The sequence below is a fragment of the Uranotaenia lowii genome, unplaced genomic scaffold (assembly GCF_029784155.1).
Source record: "Uranotaenia lowii strain MFRU-FL unplaced genomic scaffold, ASM2978415v1 HiC_scaffold_229, whole genome shotgun sequence".
Lineage (NCBI taxonomy): Eukaryota > Metazoa > Arthropoda > Insecta > Diptera > Culicidae > Uranotaenia > Uranotaenia lowii.
The window spans coordinates 1,705-21,424 of record NW_026598123.1 but is presented as its reverse complement, the minus strand read 5'-3'; the positions used below and the strand labels follow the sequence as shown (position 1 = coordinate 21,424).

General features: G+C 33.7%; 1 protein-coding gene across 1 annotated transcript; it reads left to right on the top strand.

Annotated features, from left to right (window-relative positions):
- Nucleotides 1–18,256: 18,256 nt before the first annotated feature.
- Nucleotides 18,257–19,247, top strand: LOC129759643 (uncharacterized). The gene is made up of 3 exons (XM_055757151.1): nucleotides 18,257–18,401; nucleotides 18,508–18,941; nucleotides 19,011–19,247. Exons 1-3 carry the CDS (start codon nucleotides 18,377–18,379, stop codon nucleotides 19,209–19,211), a joined length of 660 nt encoding a protein of 219 aa, XP_055613126.1. The 5' UTR covers nucleotides 18,257–18,376; the 3' UTR covers nucleotides 19,212–19,247.
- Nucleotides 19,248–19,720: the final 473 nt, after the last annotated feature.

The following is a 19,720-nucleotide window of genomic DNA, read 5'->3' as shown; positions in this document are numbered from 1 at the left end:
TCTTAAGAGTGCTGTAAAAACGTTGCAAAAGTATTGCTTAAGCATCAATTAAACACATACCTTCCTGTTTTTATTAGAGCTTAGGTATCAGTTTTAAAAATGCGCTCAATGCGCTTTTAAAACTAGCCTTCAAGCCAAGTTGAAAAACTGTTTTATTGGAACAGTCAATGTAGGCATGATAAAACTAAGTGACAGATAATTTGACAATCGAGAAGAACGTATACACGCTTAAACTTTTTTACCTCTTTTTGAGATAGCATAATGAAAGATGAATGAATTATCACTCAAAATTGAGAAAAACGGGCTATCAAAATGATATAAATTAAAACAGTCAAATTCATCTGAAAAATAAAAACAACTTTTTTGCATCCGCATTCAAATAACAAAACAACCGCAAATCAGTCCACATCATTAATCGCTCAATTCTTATGGATTGAATAAAAGCACACTGTGAATAAACGTTTTTTGTAATTCGATAAGAATAAATGTATAAGACAATTAATTTACAAGTACGCCGAATAAAGTGCTTGTTCTATTTATCCATCTCTGTTTCTCAATGCGAAATTAATCTATATTTACGTCATCTAATCCAGAGTTAACAAAATTCTTTCCGGATAAAACGCCCTTGAAAGTTTCTAGAAGACTGCAGCCATCGGCTTCTCCTCAGCAAAAAAGGTGAAATTGAGCTTCATCACTAGCGAAAATGTTTATTCTAAGCCTCAACGAGTTTCAAATGATATATTCAGAATGATCGATCAATGCTTGTGGTCTTCCCACAAGCATTGGTCGATCATTGAAAATTACGATTTATTTAAAGCGTAACGCAGTTCTGGTTATCGTAAGCAAAATATCCGACCGAGGCACGTTTTATAGAATCGTTTTATCGCTTCCAATTGCAACAATAACCATTATAGTTTGATATGTTGCATATTATAATTAATAGCGTTTCCTAAACCGTTAGCATAGTGTTTGCAGAAAAGTTTTCCCATACAACTGTTTTACCATTTTTAAACAGTTACATAACCTAACTATAGATTTAAAATTCAATCTTTTCGGAATTCACGATTCAGGCAATGTATTTTACAGTTTCTATATTCGTTTGCTAAACGTTTTTTACGATTCATAAATTGTCGTTTGACGATTTCAGAAATCGTTTGGTTATAATCTTCATTTATGCGGGTTATTATTTAGCTTTGAGGCCAGGCTTTTGATGACAGTAAAATATCTATTCCATAACAGTCTGAGATTATTTGATAACAATACCTACTTGGTATTTAAAGATAATTGACCACCCTCTAATCATAGCCAAAAGGAAACAAAACAAAAAGTTGCATAAATGCCTTTTGCCAAGCAAATGTTCTCATTTTTTGCAAAAAACTCCTCTTCCTCAAAAATGGATGAATCCATCATGAGCATGTATTCCATTTAGGGAAACGTCAAACGAAGCTGTGATTCAAGGTCTCTTAAAACCATTTTAAAACTGTTAATTGAAATTGTTTTAATACAACATTTTTCTAACCGGCATAAAACCATTTTAACACTGTTTTACAACTGCCTTAAGATTTTCAATATTAATTTACTGATCGCCATATTGATTGTGAAATTGAATCAAAATTATTGACGCCATCTTGATGGAAATTATACTTTAATACTATAAACTAGACATTTTTAACAAATTTGACAATGTTGGTGGTACTATTTGTTTTATAGGTCATAAATTTCAATGCAAAACAAAAATTGCATCATTTGAGCAAATTTATATGTTCCTTAAATTATTTTTTTTCAATTAAAGAAATGCTCAAAATGTAGTCAATCTTGATTTTCTATAAGGCGCGCTTATGTTTTGATGCTATTTCGTATATATTTCACTAGAAATCTGAGGTTGCAGGAAATTTCATGCTAAGATAGAAAATGAAAATGAGAATATTTTTAAAATATTTCAAATGGAATTTTTACCAATCACCAAATGCTTGAGAGAGTAAGAAAAACGGAACAGGAAGCTCCCACAGTAAAATTTCTATCAGATTCCACAGCTGCCACAGTAAAATTCCTATCAGATTCCTTGACGTAGTTTTAAAGGAGCTGTGGATAGTCTTAAAAGAGCTCTGAAAGGTTTCTTAAGGCTATGTCTATAAGGTCGAATAAAACTATTCTGTTGGATGTTTTATTATAGCGTATAGAATAAGCTTTAAAAACGTTAACAAAATGGTCCCTTTTGGCCATAAGTTAGCTTTAAAGTAGTTGTGCTAATAGCGTAGAATGCGCTTTGGCTTATAAAGTAGCTTTAGGAAATAGTCTTAAGCGGACTGTTAAGGTTGGAATCAAACTTAAATTGTTACTTGGGAGTGCCATCTATTGCGCCGTTCAAAAGTTACAAATCAAATTTTCGTGTACCCAGTTTTCGAAAAAGCCGTAATCGTATATGAACTCACAAAAAATGAGTCCAACGTCTCAGTAAAATGGACGGCTTTAATTTATTGCTAAATAAATGAAATCAGAATTTCCTTTACCTGGGAGGAATTTCACTTTTTTCATTTTTGCACTACTATGACAGTTAAGATAACTAACAGCTTTGGTATAAGATTTCTCACTTCTTGAACAGTAATTTATGTTAGAAAATGCATCTCATATGTCCAGTCAAATACAAGAACATTCTTGACGATCAGTCTCACCCAGCAGTACTGATTCTAAGCATCTCAAAGCGGGATACATTCACATATAACTTTAGCATCCATCTGTTTTAATTTGTATTTCTAACAAAGTTGATGGAAAAAGATAATAACTTTTATGATTATATTTTTTATGCAACATGATGAACGTTTTACGGAACTTCAATAGCGATTTTCTTGAAGCATGTTAAGCAGCTCATGCGACCTATAGAAAACTGTCTGAAACTTAGTCAGCTTTGTTTTGACAGTTCTCTTTGGTGTGTTTGGAGACATCTGGTGGCCCAACCAAAAATCACGAATTGGTTCAAAAAGGGTGTTGAGATTTTTACACAAGTTTCGTGGGCTAGCTTGTATGTCTGTTCTCTGTGTTTTTATGTTCGTTCGGAGTTCCAAATGAAGTACATACGGAAAACGGATTTTATTTCTCTCGAGTACCTTTTACTCAGCGGAATGTGAACTTAAAACGTACAAGATTAAGTAGCTATGTAACTTTTGGTTACTTGGGCATGCCGTTTGAAAATGTGATTCGGAAATCAGTAGCGAACAACGGCTGATGTGAAAAACTGTCTGTGGAAATTATTTGCATGAGGGAGGAGTCTGAATGGGTGCATACTCCGCAATAAGTAGTACTATTCTAATTTCGCACTTTTTCCATCTATCTGTTGAACAATTTCAAACAATTTGTAGGAGAAAATTTTGACGATTTTCTATTATTCATATTTTAACAAGCAAAACACATAGTGGTACTATTCTTGTTTCGTTCACTGTATCATATTTCCGCGTTTGAAAGTGTTCAATTTGCTTTGTAGTTAACGTTGATTTTGTATCCAAAAACTTCACTGTGCCGAATTTCAAGCTGATTCTTTAGACGGTGTGAATTTTTTTTATAAGGGTCATATAAACATTTCTTAATTGAGATCCGCATTAATTTAAAGTATTTTACCTAAGTGTAAATATTAAGTAATTTTGGTGGAGTTTTTAAATCCAACGTCAAAGCAAATTTTTAATTTGGTGTCTTGAAATAAACTAAGCTATTACCAGTTGCCTATCAAAAATAATGTGTTAAAATTTTGTAGAAGATAAAAAAATCAGAAATTCACGAAATCATTGCTTTTGCATGAGAACCAGTGACCGTTTCCATCGAATCGTTATGAATTTTTCCTATTTCCTCTGAATCGACTGTTGCCTGATGAAGCCACCTACTAGTAGGTAATATGGGAGGAAAAACCTCACCACAACCATCAGGAAGGAAGGATATGCATACGGACAACAGGAACAAACACATGCCTAACCCAAAGCCAAACACGGAACAAAATAAATTCCTAGACTGGACTGGACTAGAAGTTGGTGGTGTTGATGGAAACATTCCCGAGTCCCGAATAGATTGCCTACTAGGCTACTAGAAAAGTTGGATAGATTAATGTTGACGAGATGTGTTGACGTACCTGTTACGGCGGGCAATAATGACTGGCATCCGTTGTCGTCGCTATGGCGGCGGCACGCGATCACTATTATAAAGGCAGGACTTTCTGGGTGCCTCCTTCAGCCGTTAGCCGTTAGCCAAACATCCACCCACTAGTCCTGCTTACCCAAAGTGGGAGAGGACAACACACTAATACCAACACACCCAGCTTTTCCGAAGGTTGGGAGGATTTTTTTTGGTTCTTTATGAACCCAGCAGGCGGGCGGGTGGCTCGGCTCAGCTGTCAGTGGGAAAATGTGTCTGGCTAGGAGGTTTTTTTTTTCTTTTGTCTCCTCAGTGAAACACGAGGGCTTCTGGTAAGAGTTCTGTATGGATGACTTTGGTTTTTGGCTCGTTATGCATGTACTTTTGGAGTGTTTTGTGCACTTAGCTTTTTATCACTATTGCCGAACCAGAACCTGTGGAGACATTGTAGTTTCTGGAATGGCAACAAAGGATAATAGCGGAAAATTCGATTCACGTTTGGCACTGGTGTGCGTGTAGATGGAAATGGACTCCTCGCAGCACAGACACAAATATATGGGTAGCAACACTTGACACTCGGTATGGCCTACTCCGTCGGGACCAAACGGCGGCTCCTTCTGGCTTCCGATACTAATACCAAAGCGCGGTCTACTTCAGGATGCTTTAGGGAACTCTCGAACGAAACTTGCTTCAGAATCAAAAGTGTATTACATCAAATTTTCACTTTACTCTTGTTTCAAACTGGGACCGCCACTGGGATGTTAATCTTCTCAGAGTCTCGACACCTTTTCCTTCGGCCAAACTTGACCTTTCGATTTGCTCCCAAGAGGTAAAAGAAGGTAGACAGTAATATTCAACTTTGATCAATCACTGAACACTGTCAAAACCCACGTCAGCAGCATCAAAGCTGCCAGGAAGAATCTTCAATGAAAAATACCGTCCTTGAGGTTTAACTCCGTTGCAATCCAGGAAGTCACAAAATGCTGACACAGCGAAAAATAAAATAAACCAAACGAAAACTGAACCCAAAACAATTTACTAAATCATCCACACGATTCGTTGTCTTCGCCTCTTGCTTTCAGACATACGTGGATGTTCTTGCCCAAAACACTTGACGATTCGGTTTCCCAAACTCATTCATAATCTTTCGGGGAGGCAAGAAAACACCTGTCCGTAGACTCAACAACACCTTGCTCGTTCGCAGTGACAAATTATATCCGACAATCCCCAACAACGGCAGCGCCACGGTATTTTCGGAGAAATCCTTGAGACATGGAGCCAGTACATGACCTCGACAGAACCTGTGTGGTTTTTCCCTTATATTTGTACCTTGTACGTTCCCACAGGTAGGAGGGATTCAAACTATCCAAGAAATCACATCCCCCCTTACTGCCCAAAAAAAAAACACTTCTACCACCACTTAACCGAATTGTCAAACGGAAAACGCAACAATGTTACAAAAGAGAGAAAACCGATATTCACATTCTTAGTATCGCGGTTGTCCTCCGAACCAGGACACGGGCCATCGGAAGGCCAACTCAAAAACGAAAAAACGAGGAAAACTGAAAGGAAAAATCCTTGTTCAGAAACACGGTTTTCGTGTGACAAAACGCGACGGAAACTCCCCGGAACACGATACGATTAACTAACTAGTAGCGACAGTAGCTGTTCATGGTACGGAATGCTGGCACCGACTGAGTTGAGTGTTCGTATGGAAACCGGAGATTGTCACATTCCCACTACTAGGTCGTGTTATGGGGAGCACCTGTTTTCACGACTCGACTGTGTAACAAACGTTACGTGAGCGGACGTGAGCAACTGGGAGAGAATCTTCCTCCGCGGAGGAATCATAATTAAATGGAATGCTACTCCTACCAGCACTCAAGCAACTAGCACCAGCAGAAGATGAGCGACGGGAGCGAGTTCTTTGCCCGCAAGCATCCAGCATTGATTGGGGAGAAGATGGAGATGGGGCTAGCTAGAACATCAGCTGCTGATGGATGATGCTCCCCCTCAAGCTGGACTAGAAGATGAAAGTGGGGCGTTCAGCAGCAAACACATTTTGAACAGTTAGTCGATCTTAAACCGTCGTCGTTTCATAAAGAAACAAATTTGCAAAAAATACTTAAAGCTGTTCTAAATTCTGTATAAAGCTAATATGTAAACTATTTATACCTATGGTATATTTCTCACTTCAAGATCACTTTCCATTAAAAAAATGAATTGCAGTGTTTAAAGTTGAAAACACGATCAACCTGAATCAGAAAATATAAAAATGCCAGTGCATACAAAATACAGAATACTCGAAATATGTGGAAACAATATTTTTAAATTATTTTTCCTTTCATGTACTCATATCATTACCCATTATTGATGATTTTTTCAAGAAAACATTAAAATCATAAAATTAAGGGTGTTAACACTTTAAGGACCGCGAAAAAATCTAGGCCAAAGAAAACCCAAAATCCGGCATTTTTTAAATCTCAGGAAACATTAAACCATATTCTACAAATATGGTATCGTTGAGTTACCAATAGTGTTGTGTTTATTTTTGTAGAATAATGTTTCCTTGTAAAATTTATTACATTTGAGTTAGCGTAAAACGGAGTCAGATTGATCACTTTTTTCGATAGTTTTCGATTATTTTTTCTCTTAGGAGAATGTAGCATGTTTCATATTTTTAAAACCAGTACTGGACACCTATGAACGTAAAACATGGTTGCAAAAATGTATAAGATCACTTTAAATTTGATTTAAAAACGAGTTTTCTTGATCATAACAAAACGTCTTCATAATATTTACAAATGCTAGTCCGCTAAGGCAGTTCGGAACAAACTCCAAAGATATAAAATTAATTATGAAACTCTACAAAATTCAACACAACACTTTCAGTATCTCAAAAATACTAAATTTGTAATTTGGCTGACTTTGCCCATTGAATTCTGAGATATACAATGCTGAATGAAATAATAACAACACCAAAAATACACAATTACAAAGGTAATGAATTTCTCTAACATCATTTTCTTACTCAGGATTATCACACAAACTAAAAAAAAAGTTTACTGATGAAATAAATCAAAATTTCCAAAAAAAAAAACACAATTTAAGTTTCAAATAGAGATGTACCGAATAGTGGTATTCGCCGAACGGCCGAATACCGAATATTGACCTTTTCAACTATTCGGCCAAACGAATATTCGGTCGAATATTCTGTTGAGTTTTCAATAGAAATACTTCTATTTGTACTGCCATTTCTAATAGAAATTTTCTATTTCTGCCATTTCAATGTCCCTTAAGATCTTGAGTCGATTTTTCCAACCAGATGGATCAGATCTTTTTTAAGTAGAGGTCTCTTTGATTTTCAAAATGTCGCCATTAACTGAAAGGCGATCATCAGACGACTTGTCGCTTCTAGGACGTTTATCAAAAACGAGATCGGATTCTGGTGAAATCTGGGACAAAACATGTCGATGTCATCCAAATAGTTGCCAAATAGAACGATGAACTTCACCTTACGCATATAATATTTTCTACGACACGTATCCACACGGCCGGGTCTGAACGTTTTTTTTTTTTTGAAAAACTTGTAAAAACAGAGAAAATCTGAACAGAAACTAGGAATTTTTCTCAAAGAGGAAAAAGATATTAAATTACTTGAAATTTAAAGTTTTAATCGATTTACAACAGCAGAGTTCAAATCGTATCTAACGAATAAATTTACTCTAAAAAATCGTTCTGTTACAGAAAATTTAAACATCTTCAAAGAGTTATTTGATTTAGCTTAAACTCTGAATAAACCCGGGTAGAATCCGTAAAGTTAAAAAAAATATTTGACCATCCTGGACAGATTTAACTTTTCTCGAATTCTTTATTTGGTTTATGTGCAATAGGGTGTCCCAAAATTGCATAACTCCTGGGAATCTGGGGGCTCACCCTCAAAATGGTAGATTAGGATGTGCAAAACAAACTTTTGTATGGGGCCGACTGAAAAAAATTATGTTTGGAGGATCCGCAAGCGCGATCTTTGAAAAAAGTCCCCTTATAAAAGATTTGATTTTAAATAAATTCTGGGTCCTAAAATTTTCATGAAATTTATATATTTTATATTTTTTTAATTTTGTCCGAGTTAAATGCTACACGTAAAAAATGAAAAATGAACCAAATTTGGATCGAAATGAAAACAAGCAAGCTATTTCCAAAAAAAAAAAAATTTTTTGTCAAAAAATTTTGAATTCAACTGACCAAATTGTGTACCAAGCGTAAATATTTTTGATACCAATGCCATCAAAAGATGCGGATTTTTGTGCACTTAAACTTTGCTGAACCAAGCATGTTGTTTGTATCATCGTGTGAAGAGCATTTTACGGTTCAATGCTTAATAAAAATCACAATTTAGGATATTTTTTATTTAATTTATCAAATTTGTCTTAATAAATACCTTCTTTAAAATCAAAATACTTGCAAAAAAAGACTTGGATGGTTTAAGGAAGTCATCAGAAGGCCATATGCCAAATTTGAGCGGAATCGGACAACAGAAAGGGGTTGCATTGAATCTCAAGTGTGAAAGGGATTCTGAGACATAGTGTTCTAAAGAAGCTATAAAAAACTGGTTATTCATCATACATTTTTGTCTTTACCAATCGATTGCTTGATTATGTAGATTTTATTAAAGTTTCAATTAAGACTAACATTTCACCTGAAGACTGCAACTCAATTGGACTTAAAACAAAAAAGTTATGGCTGTTCAAAGATTGTATTTTGGTTACAAATTGTCCTGTAAAACGCAATGAGTAAAATGTACTCATTGTGTGTGTCAATTTGCCACAAAAATACAATCTTGGAACAGTCATAACTTTTTTGTTTTAAGTCCAATCGAGATGCAGTCTTCAGATGAAATGTTAGTCTTAATTTAAATTTTAATAAAATCTTCATAATCAAGCAATCGATTGGTAAAGACAGAAATGTATGATGAATAACCAGTTTTTTATGCTTCTTTAGAACACTATGTCTCAGAATCCCTTTCACACTTGAGATTCAGTGCAACCCCTTTCTGTTGTCCGATTCCGCTCAAATTTGGCATATGGCCTTTTGATGACTTCCTTAAACCATCCAAGTCTTTTTTTGCAAGTATTTTGATTTTAAAGTAGGTATTTATTACGACAGTTTGATAAATTAAATTAAAAAATATCCTAAATTGTGATTTTTATTAAGCATTAAACCGTAAATAGCTCTTCATACAATGATACAAACAACATGCTTTGTTCAGCAAAGTTTAAGTGCACAAAAATCCGCATCTTTTGATGGCATTGGTATCAAAAATATTTACGCTTGGTACACATTTTGGTCAGTTGAATTCAAAATTTTTTGACCAAAAAAAATTTTTTTTTCTTGGAAATAGCTTGCTTGTTTTACATTTTGATACAAATTTGGTTCATTTTTCATTTTTTACGTGTAGTATTTAACTCGGAAAAAATTAAAAAAATATAAAATATATAGATTTCATGAAAATTTTTGGTCCCAGAATTTATTTTAAATCAAATCTTTTGAAAGTGGATTTTTTTCAAAGATCGCGCTTGCGGAACCTCCAAACATATTTTTTTTTCAGTCGGCCCCATACAAAAGTTTGTTCTGCACATCCTAATCTACCATTTTGAGGGTGAGCCCCCAGATTCCCAGAAGTTATGCAATTTTGGGACACCCTAATGTGCAAGCCTGGGTATATCAAGAAAATTTGGAATAAAAGATCATCAAAATATAAAGCTATGAAAAAAAACACGGATACATCTAAAATGTCTGAAACCATAAGTGTTTGATGATTTTGAAGGTATTTTAACATTTCCTTCGGATATTTAATAAATTATTACCAACTGAACTTTTGAAAAATTTGAGAAGTCTGTTTTTGTATAAATTTTAAATAATAAATATTCGGCCTATTCGGCCTATTCGGCCGAATACTAAACTCAACTATTCGGTGAGCCGAATATTCGGCTTAACGGTTTTTTGGAAGTATTCGGCGCCGAATATTCGACCAACCGAATATTCGGTACATCTCTATTTCAAAAAAATAATATTTTCGGTAAATAAGTCATTGATAAATTTTTCAAAATGATGTTCCTTGTCCTGAACTAGAAAAGTGCCTCAAAATAATGTCTAAGCAGTCTAGTTTTCCAATTTGAAATAAATAATTCCAAAACTCAGATTTCATAAAATCAGAACTCTAAAATGAACGTCAGATCAGATAAAAAATTAAGCATGATAAACAGTAAGTAAAATGATAATAATTGTTATTTATCTAAGTTTACATTTCTTTTCTCTTCTGTAATGTTTAGAATTGAAAAAAAATGTGATTTTTTATGTGAATTTTTGAATAGGAAAAAATTTGAAGGTTTATGTTTTTAGAACACAAAAACTTAGAATTGAAAAACATAGACAAACTTATCAAAAATATTTCTAAAAACTTAAATAGTTTGACTTGGAAATTCGAATTTTTTTAAAAGAATTTATAAAAATTCTTTAAATTCGGTAAATTCATTCGAAAATCAAAACTAAATATGAAGATAAAAAAGATTAGTTTTTTTAACATTTCAGAATGATTTTTTCCAATGAACACCTCTGACTCTTATAAAAAACTTATTTATAAAATATAATTGATAACCAAAAGAGACAGCATTTTGGTGCTTATGTTTTAATAGTTGATTTGGTAGATTTTCGCGGCCTGAACTCAAATCTTTGGCAAATTCGAACAATCACGTTTAGCTTTGATTATATGGAGTTTTAAAATGTGTCAGGTTTAAGTGAAATCAATCATTGATAACTGATTAAGTATCAAACCTACATCTAAGAAGAAATCTTATTTCGTTATTAAGTATACTTACATTACATACAAATGAGGAATAATATGTTGAGGATGCATGATCTAAAAAAGTAAAAGTCAACAGTTTTTTTTTTTTAATTTGGAAAGATATCAATACAAGTATTTTTTGACATTACAGCAGAAAGTTAAAAAGAACTTGATTTCATTCACATTATTTTTGGAACCTGGAAAGTTATTTCAATAACAAAAGCTGATAGAAAAATTGCATATTTAGATTCAACTTCAAATTCATTGCACCTCGGAAAATGTAAATTTTGTGGCCTTGTATAATTGATCAAAACCTTTGCAAATGTGCTGTTAAGCATTTAAAAAAAAAGAAAATAAAATTCTTGCGTGTGTTTTCGTTACGTCGAATGAAACGTCTTAAGAATTCACAGAAAACTGCTGCAAAAGTTATCAAAACAATTTTTAAATTTTTTTTTCACATTTAGAAATATGTAGGTCTTATGGTCTTATAGGTCTTATGTAGACTTATTTTTAATGAAAAAAAAAGTTGTGACTAGTTTATGACAGATTTTGATAAAGTAATTTTCCGATACTCCGCGAAAATTTAACTTGGAAAAAATCTCTAATCTCTAAAACCCCCCGTTCGCAAGGCCTTGGAGGGCGGACAACACTTAAAATCGAAAGATGGACAATGATGCTGCATAAATTAAGGGGATAAATTTTTTAACATTACTTATAAAGTCGCCATCTAATACCTTTTCTAATAGCGTGTAATTCCAAGTTTCTATGCTCCAAAAGTTAGAACGCAACATAAACTCGTAGATGAACTAGAAGCATTTTGGTGAGACCTAATAAAATGTTATATTTTTAAGTTACAGTAGACTTGATCAGGGTGCCCTGACCCTAGGCAAAATCTAGTAAAATCCGAAGATGAAAGCTCCGTTGGCTATTTTTTGCCATATGAATTCTCATTCCTCAGTTTGTAACTATCACAAAAAGAGAATTCTAAAAGTTTTTCTACTACCTTAGAGTCATTGCATACTTTTGGGCGCAATTTTTTATTTTTTAGATAAATACAGTATGTTTAGTCTTTTTTAATAGATAAATACTGGATAAACGTTAATTATTGGACAGATATTAGTAATTTCATGAAAACCAATGATCACGATTCATTCAAAAGTTATCTTTTTGACTCTAGGGATCAATTGAACCCATCACAAATATTTTGGAAAACTTTATCTAAAAAAGAATAGAAAGATAACTATTGCTTTAAAAATATGGAATTATGAAGTTCAAATAACACTTCAACGATATTGGAATGAACATTTTTATTATTATTATTATTCATATCAGGAACATTTTAGAAAGATAAAAAAAGATCTTCAAATCACATTTTGTTAAATTTTCAAACAAAGTTCAATAACTCGAAACATAAAATTTTTAAAATTTGTTGAGATATCACCATTGTTGTTTTGTTCTATTTGGCACATTTTCCTAGAACATTAATTTTGATATTCGTAAGACGTTCCTGTTTCGAGATACAGCGAAGGAATCAAGTATACCCAGGGATCAAGTATCCTCATTCTCCCCTTCCATTTTTAAGGGTTTCTAGCCTTTTGTCCTAGACTGGCTTACTCTTGGAAAATGTCCCTATTTTTTAGATATCAAAAATTTACCTCAAAACTATACATTTGCTAAGGAGAAAAGAATTAGCTAAGAACTCTCTCATAAATCAATCGGCTGCTTCTAAGCGCTTCGATTTCAACGGAAAGGGTGTTTCGTTTGCGAGCCGCGAGCCTTCAAAAAAATAGATATTTCAAGATTTTTAAATTACATTTTTACTTATATTTGAAATTTTCAAAAACAAACCAAGTTTTTCCCAATTTGAAACTCAACTTTATAGGTTTTTAAACGTAGAAAAAAGTTTTGAGATATTTTAACTTCAGACTTAGTTATTGATGATTATGTGGTAAAATTTCATGTTGATCAAAGTTACTACGATGATCAATGTTACCCCGTTTTACGGTACTGCCTTTTGAACCTGAGCTCGAAATCGAAATTCCAAATTCGAAAACGATTTTTGAATCTGAAAAAACTTGTGAATTTGAAGGAAAATTGCTAATGATGAATCTGTTTCAGATTTTTCGATTCTGGATCACCATTATGAAACTTTCTATAAATCCAATTCTCCATAAGAATCAAAAGTAAAAATTTAAAATCTTCTGAATGGATTGTAATTTTAAATATTTTCATTTCATATTCCGAAAGGATGAGTTTTGAACATAAAAGTTTGAAATGCAGAACCGAGATTCGAATCAAAAATGTTTCCTAATGATGATCCAAACTGAATTTCATTAACATTAAACTGGATATAGAATTCTCATCAAAAGACATCGAATTTTAATGTTAATAAGCAAGTTTGGAACCACACAATCCGGATTATTCTAGTCTAAGCTTTCCAGATATTTTTCTCCAAGTATCCGAGCCTTGCAAATCCGCGATATTTTCTCCAATATTCGCCAATAGCATAATTATTTGATAAAAATCATGAAGAAAAACACTTGACTTTTGTTTAACGGAATATATCAGTCACTTTAAAATCATATCTTAAGCTTTTGTTCACATTAATTTTGATTAAATTTTCTCAAAAAATTTAGGCGCAAAATCCCTAATTTTAACGACTCAATTTAAATTTTTGTTTGATTTTGCAAATAAAGTGCAAAAAATAGTGCAAAACTTGTGCAATTTGACAAGCTTAGTCTAATATTATTGGAATTCGATATTTGGGACTAAATTTCTACCAATAATTTAGAATTTTTTTCGAGGTTCGGACTCAAGATTGTTACTCTTGTATGATTTTAGTCGTTCATGAAAATTTGATTTGGAATTTGGAGTTTTTAGTTTAGAAATTTTCTTCTGGTAAGAACCTTCCCCACGAGGTGGTGCTGATTATCCTGGCTGAAGTATGTGAAGCTTGCTGAGAGTTATCAATATGTTTGCATGAAGTCAAAGAGCCGCCGCCTAACGTCCGATAAGCCGCACGTTTCCGACCCCTGAGCTAGAACATCAGCTGCTGATGGATGAACCAGCTCCTCAAGCTGACTGATAGAAGTGGAGCGTTCAGTCAGCATCATCGTTTATGTCACCCCGTTGATCTCGATTCGATTATGAGTTTGAACTCTCCAATGCGTTCTCACGGAATACGCGAAATATCGACCGTATTTAAATACAATAGATACATCAAACGACTGAGCTGTTATCGCGGTTTCACACCATGAGCCGGCTGAGTTTTTTTTGCACGTTTAGTGACGTTGTCATCACGGGATGCGTCACTGTTTTCCTTATCTTTTTCTTAACTACCGAATCATAAAACGAGGGGGACGAAATATTGTCTACTAGATCAAATAAGATAGAATCCTACCGAGATTCTTTGTTTAGTTAGACAGATAAACAGACAGGCTGGAAAGACATATGCAAATGATGGAGATGCATTGTTATTTGTCGTCGTTCGTTCGTTCACTCGCTGCCTGGTGCGGGGGAGCAATGATTTATTTATCATCCCATCAACAAATCGCACAAGCACCTAGATATTGCTGATTGATGTTGTTTTGATGGATTTGAAATACAGCATTACTAAACATTTGTACTGACATACATCCGTTGATTGTTCCCCGATGAGAGTTATACCTCTCAAAATTCTCACAAATATTTAGCATCTCTAAAAGCAATCCGACACATTAGCAGCTACATATTTAGTCGTAGTTAACGACTGCTTATCATACTAATTGCAATTCTTTTCTCTACAGTCATCAGCATTATTAGAATAAAATAGTGTTACCACATAGACCTTATTTTAAAAATATTAACTCTCAAATAGGTACGTTAGGTACGCAAGGTCCAATGGTCCACAACTTTCAGCATAAACGAAAATCGTTTGATGGAATGTTTTCTAGGTTGTCATAATAAATCGTAAGACCTGAACCTGACCTTTTATTCGTTATGGGACTGTTATGCGAGCATATTTGAAACCTTTTTCAAATCTGCTCGCATAACAGTCCCATACGGCCTGTTATGGGAATAAGAAGAATAAGTTTTTCTCACCAAGCTATTTTTAAGAATTAAATTTGATTATTTTTGAACTTCTAAATGCAATTTTTTGAAGAAAAAAAACATACTTTTGGAAAAATATCATGAATTCCACATTGTAAGTTGAATCTTTTTACGATTTTTGATTGCTTCTAGTTTTTCGCTCAGGAAGACATTCATTCCTTCCTACTGACCTGCCTTCGAAAACTAGTGTGCATAATTCGACACAATGTGAGTTAAACCTTTTTTGAATGATTCAAAGCACTAAATCAAAGACTATTTCGCCAGATGAAACATTGGAAAGTATCCAAATCCTTGGTATTTCACATATGCGACTGTTATGCGGGTATATTTCATATGGAACAGCCATGAGTTGATATTTTTTTCGAAATTTCTAGAACAGAATCTCTCTTTTTATTGTTTTATATTGAAGCCCTATGTTTAAAATGACGAGCTGTCAGGTTAGATGAAAAATGACGAAAATTCATATTGGACTGTTATGCGAGTAGGGGCAGTATAGGATCTCAGTAAAACTTCATTTTTCCCATATTTCAGGGTTTGCCCGTATATTCAATCATAATTTAGGAACAATCAGGCCCGGCCTGGTTGCCAAATTTCATTGAAAAATGCCCAGATGATGCCAAGATTTATTCGCATGATTTGACAAATCAAACAAAAAAATGGAACGAATCGTGTTGTAAACATTTTTATATTTATGCCTACAAAACGAAATTTCTAGAAAAAATTAAAAAAAAATGAGGCTTTTTATGAAGCCTTAAATATGATTTAAAATCATGCCGTGACCGTGACTCGATCTCATGACCTCTGGCTTAGAAGATTTAAATGCTTTCCTCTAGGCCACGATCGGCTGCTAACTGAAATTTTAATTTCCTAAACAGATTGCAAATAAGAGTATTTAATGTTTCTTTTCACGAATTTCTCTCACCTTCAAATGAACATAATTGGAAAATTAGCATAACCATACTTTAGAAATTCAAAATAAATAACATTAAGAAATTTAACAATCATTGTTTAAATTTCCAATCCAATTTATTATATTTCGTTTCACGTATATCACATAAAATATTTATATTATGGATGAAAAAATGCACGTACTTCAAAACAGAAAGTTCTTTTCCGAATTTCTAAATTCACAAGAAATTCCACGTAGAGATTGTAGAGATGAAAAGAAGAGATTGTGTGCGTTTTGAACTATAGCGTTCATTTGGAGTTTTCAGAGCCAAGGAGGGATAATAAATATTTATAAATAAATGCTGTTTTAATATGAAGGAATTCATGCTTTGGCAATGTACATGACCTGACAAAGTGGTCTCCAGATCTCAAACTACATATTCAGGAATAAAACAAGACACCTTATTTCACATTTTTCCGAGATGTAAGGAATGTGAGAACTAATTTAGACTAGTTTGGGGGCGCTTAATCCAAAATTGTAATTAGTTTTTTTTTCTATCAGTTTTTGATTTCGGTATACCCTTTTGAGAGTAGTTAAAAATTCATTGAAAAAATGGCAATGGCAAAGGTGTTAAATATTACAAAGATTTAGGAAATTCAGTCTTTAATTTAATGATCAATTCTCTCGAATTCTTAAGTAAATTTAACTTCTAGGTAAAAATTAAAGGAGTATTAATTTTGTTTCAATTCCCTGTTACGGGAATTATGAAATCATTTTGAACCAAAATGAATGTTGTTTATTTATTAAGCAAAACTCAAAATGCTCTGCAGTCTTCAACAAAGTTGTTGAAAAGATTAAAATCTGCAGTGAAAGCTATCAAATACCTATTTGATTTTGAAAAAATTGGAAAATCGCCATCAATGAGCTGCAGCTTCACGATTTGTTACTTAGATGAGGGGGAGAGGTATGATCAACGTTACGGATAGCGATTTCTTCCCTATTCAAGTTTTTTTTTGCAGACAGTTACTTTTGTTATATCATCGACATTTTTGATAGACCCGAAACGATGTACATATCAAAGTTAACAGGGCGCAGTCACCCAAATCCCCTAAAGCGATTAAATGAAATATAACTGGAAAAATCTGATCAATATCATAACTGAATAAAGTGTGCGCCGACTTATGAGAGATACCAAGAATAAAGTATAATTATTTCTTACAAAAAATGATAAATATATTTTTTTATATTTTTCCATGAATAATCATAAGATTATCTTTATTTCCTTCTCTGAAAGTTTTTCCATTCAACGAATGATTTTCTTAAATGTCCCATTTCTAAATGAACTATAAGCTTTTAAGGTTTATTCAAGTCTGTAGGAAAAATAAAATAATGTAACTTTGTGAATCGTTTCAGAAAAAATTATAATCATAAATATCCTTGAGCGACTTTGGCATGAACGACTTATTATCTATGACGATTATGTTTGTAAATCAGTTCTGCAATGTATAGCAAATTTGGCAAATATTTTACACAAAAGTGACATCTGTGTCCTGATTTTTCAGGATTTATCCTGAATGTGATGTTTATCGATATAAACTGCAAGCCATCCACTTCTGTTGCTTGAATACAGCACCTGTTTTTCCCATTATTTATGCAATCTACAGATGTCCTGAAAAATCCTCATTTTTTTCTCGATTTTCGATTTTCTTTTTTTTTGTTAAAAATAACGACACCGCGATGAAAAAATCATAATTTTTCAGGACACCTCTAGATTGATGGAAGTTTCATACAGCTCTGATTAGATTGCATAAATAAAGGCGAAATACAGGTACTGTAAACGCCCTAATTTATGCAACTTAAGCGAGTAGAATCTACGTTGGCCTGCTGACGAAAAACACCATTCAAATATGATCTGAACGAATGTTTATCACCGTTTAAAGGTGTTAAGCCGCTATGCTAATTTATTCATATTTTTATATTAAAAATGATAAAATCACACAATGTTCAAATATATGAAAATAGGACTTAAGCCTATAGGTGCCTATAGTCCACACTCGGCAACTTGAACTATACGATTTAAGTTTCTGAGACTTGTTTATGTTTACATTGGGAACTAGACAAGAGATGCTTGTGTCAAGTCTCTCGACAAGTATTGGAAACTTTCAGCTACCAAAATGTAAACATAAACAAGTCTCATCAACCGAAATTTGATTTTTTTATTTAAATGCGCAGTATTAAAATTTTATATTGGATATCTGGCAACCCTCGTTCCGGCCTTGCGGTTGTGGTGAATTTCTCATTTAGCGGTGGTGAATTTGAATCAAAACATTGTGTAACCCGAAATGAAACAAATTTCCGAAAAAAGCACTATTTTTCAATAGATTCCAGATAAATTTTGTACTTTCGGTTAATGTGTGATAAAATACTATAGTCTGACCATGCTGGCACGTCGTCCCACTCAAGGTAATATATGTTTTCGTTTTTTTGAGCGTTCAATGTTAATCACTGTTCTTTGTTTTGGTAAAACGTTGCCTTAATAGAAAATTAATTCATATTTATCTGATTGCAGTCCTTGCCGGTCTCGTTAGAAGTTTTTCCAACGTTTCCTTAGGAAAACCAAGTGCTGTTAACTCAACCTTACCGATATCGCTTGTTGCCCGGAAAACAACGGAACCATCTAGCAGCGTAACAGCTCTGAAATTCCTCCCACAAAGCATCAGCCTGGACATCGGTCAGCCACGAATCAGTCCACTGATTCCACGGAAGGAAATAATCGATATACCGTTGATCGACAGGATCATCGAAAATCCGCTACACTCGCGGATAACCGAAATCGGAGATGCCGTTCAACAAAAGCACACCAATATGGACCTCCCGACAAGCTCCGGCAAGGTAGACGACAACGGAATACAATGTGCTCGGTTGATCGTCATCCGACGCAGGAAAATGCGCAAACACAAGTTGAAGAAGCTCCGTAAGAAGATGAAGTTCCTGTGGGCCAAGGTCGGAAATGTTTAAAACACTCGGAGAAAAAAGTTTAAAATAACGTTTTTTTTTTATTAATTCACATAGGTTCGTCAACGGCGTGAACTTCGCAAAGAGAAGGCTTTCCAGGCGGGTCTGATAGCCCAGATCAAGGACGCGGAACGATTTTCGGCTGAAGCCTACGTTGCGGATAAACTTCGGCTGGCTACCGAAACACCTATCCCACGATTCTGGAAGGGCAAACGGTTGCCACAGTTTATTATTCGCCAGAAATTGGGTCTTCAATAGACTTGTAATAATGCATTATGTTACTAAATAAATTGGAGCTATAAAATTTAATTGCTGAGTTGATTTAAGAATAGTTTATTAGATATATCCGTTAAATTTCTTTTTTATTCAACTTATTTTTAACTAAGAACGTTTATTGATGTAGCTTAAACATGGCAGATACCAAGAAAAAGAAACAGATAAACGCCATGGATTGTGCAATGCATTTCTGATTTGAGGAAATATCTCGATGCGATAAACAGCATGAACTTGACGGTTAAAAAATTTTCAATGAGAAATTTTATCCATAACAATTTGGATTAGTAGAAATTAATAAAGATTTTTGGCATTTTGAAAGTTGAATGGTTTCCGTTGAGTTTGATGAGTTAAGACTTAAAACCAGTGCTTTTGTAGCAGAAATCTTTTCAAAAACTATCAGAAATATTTTTACCTTTATGCTGTCTCTGGAATCACAATTCATAGCAGAAAACCCTTAAAGGGTTAGACATCTGCTATCTATGAGAAAAATG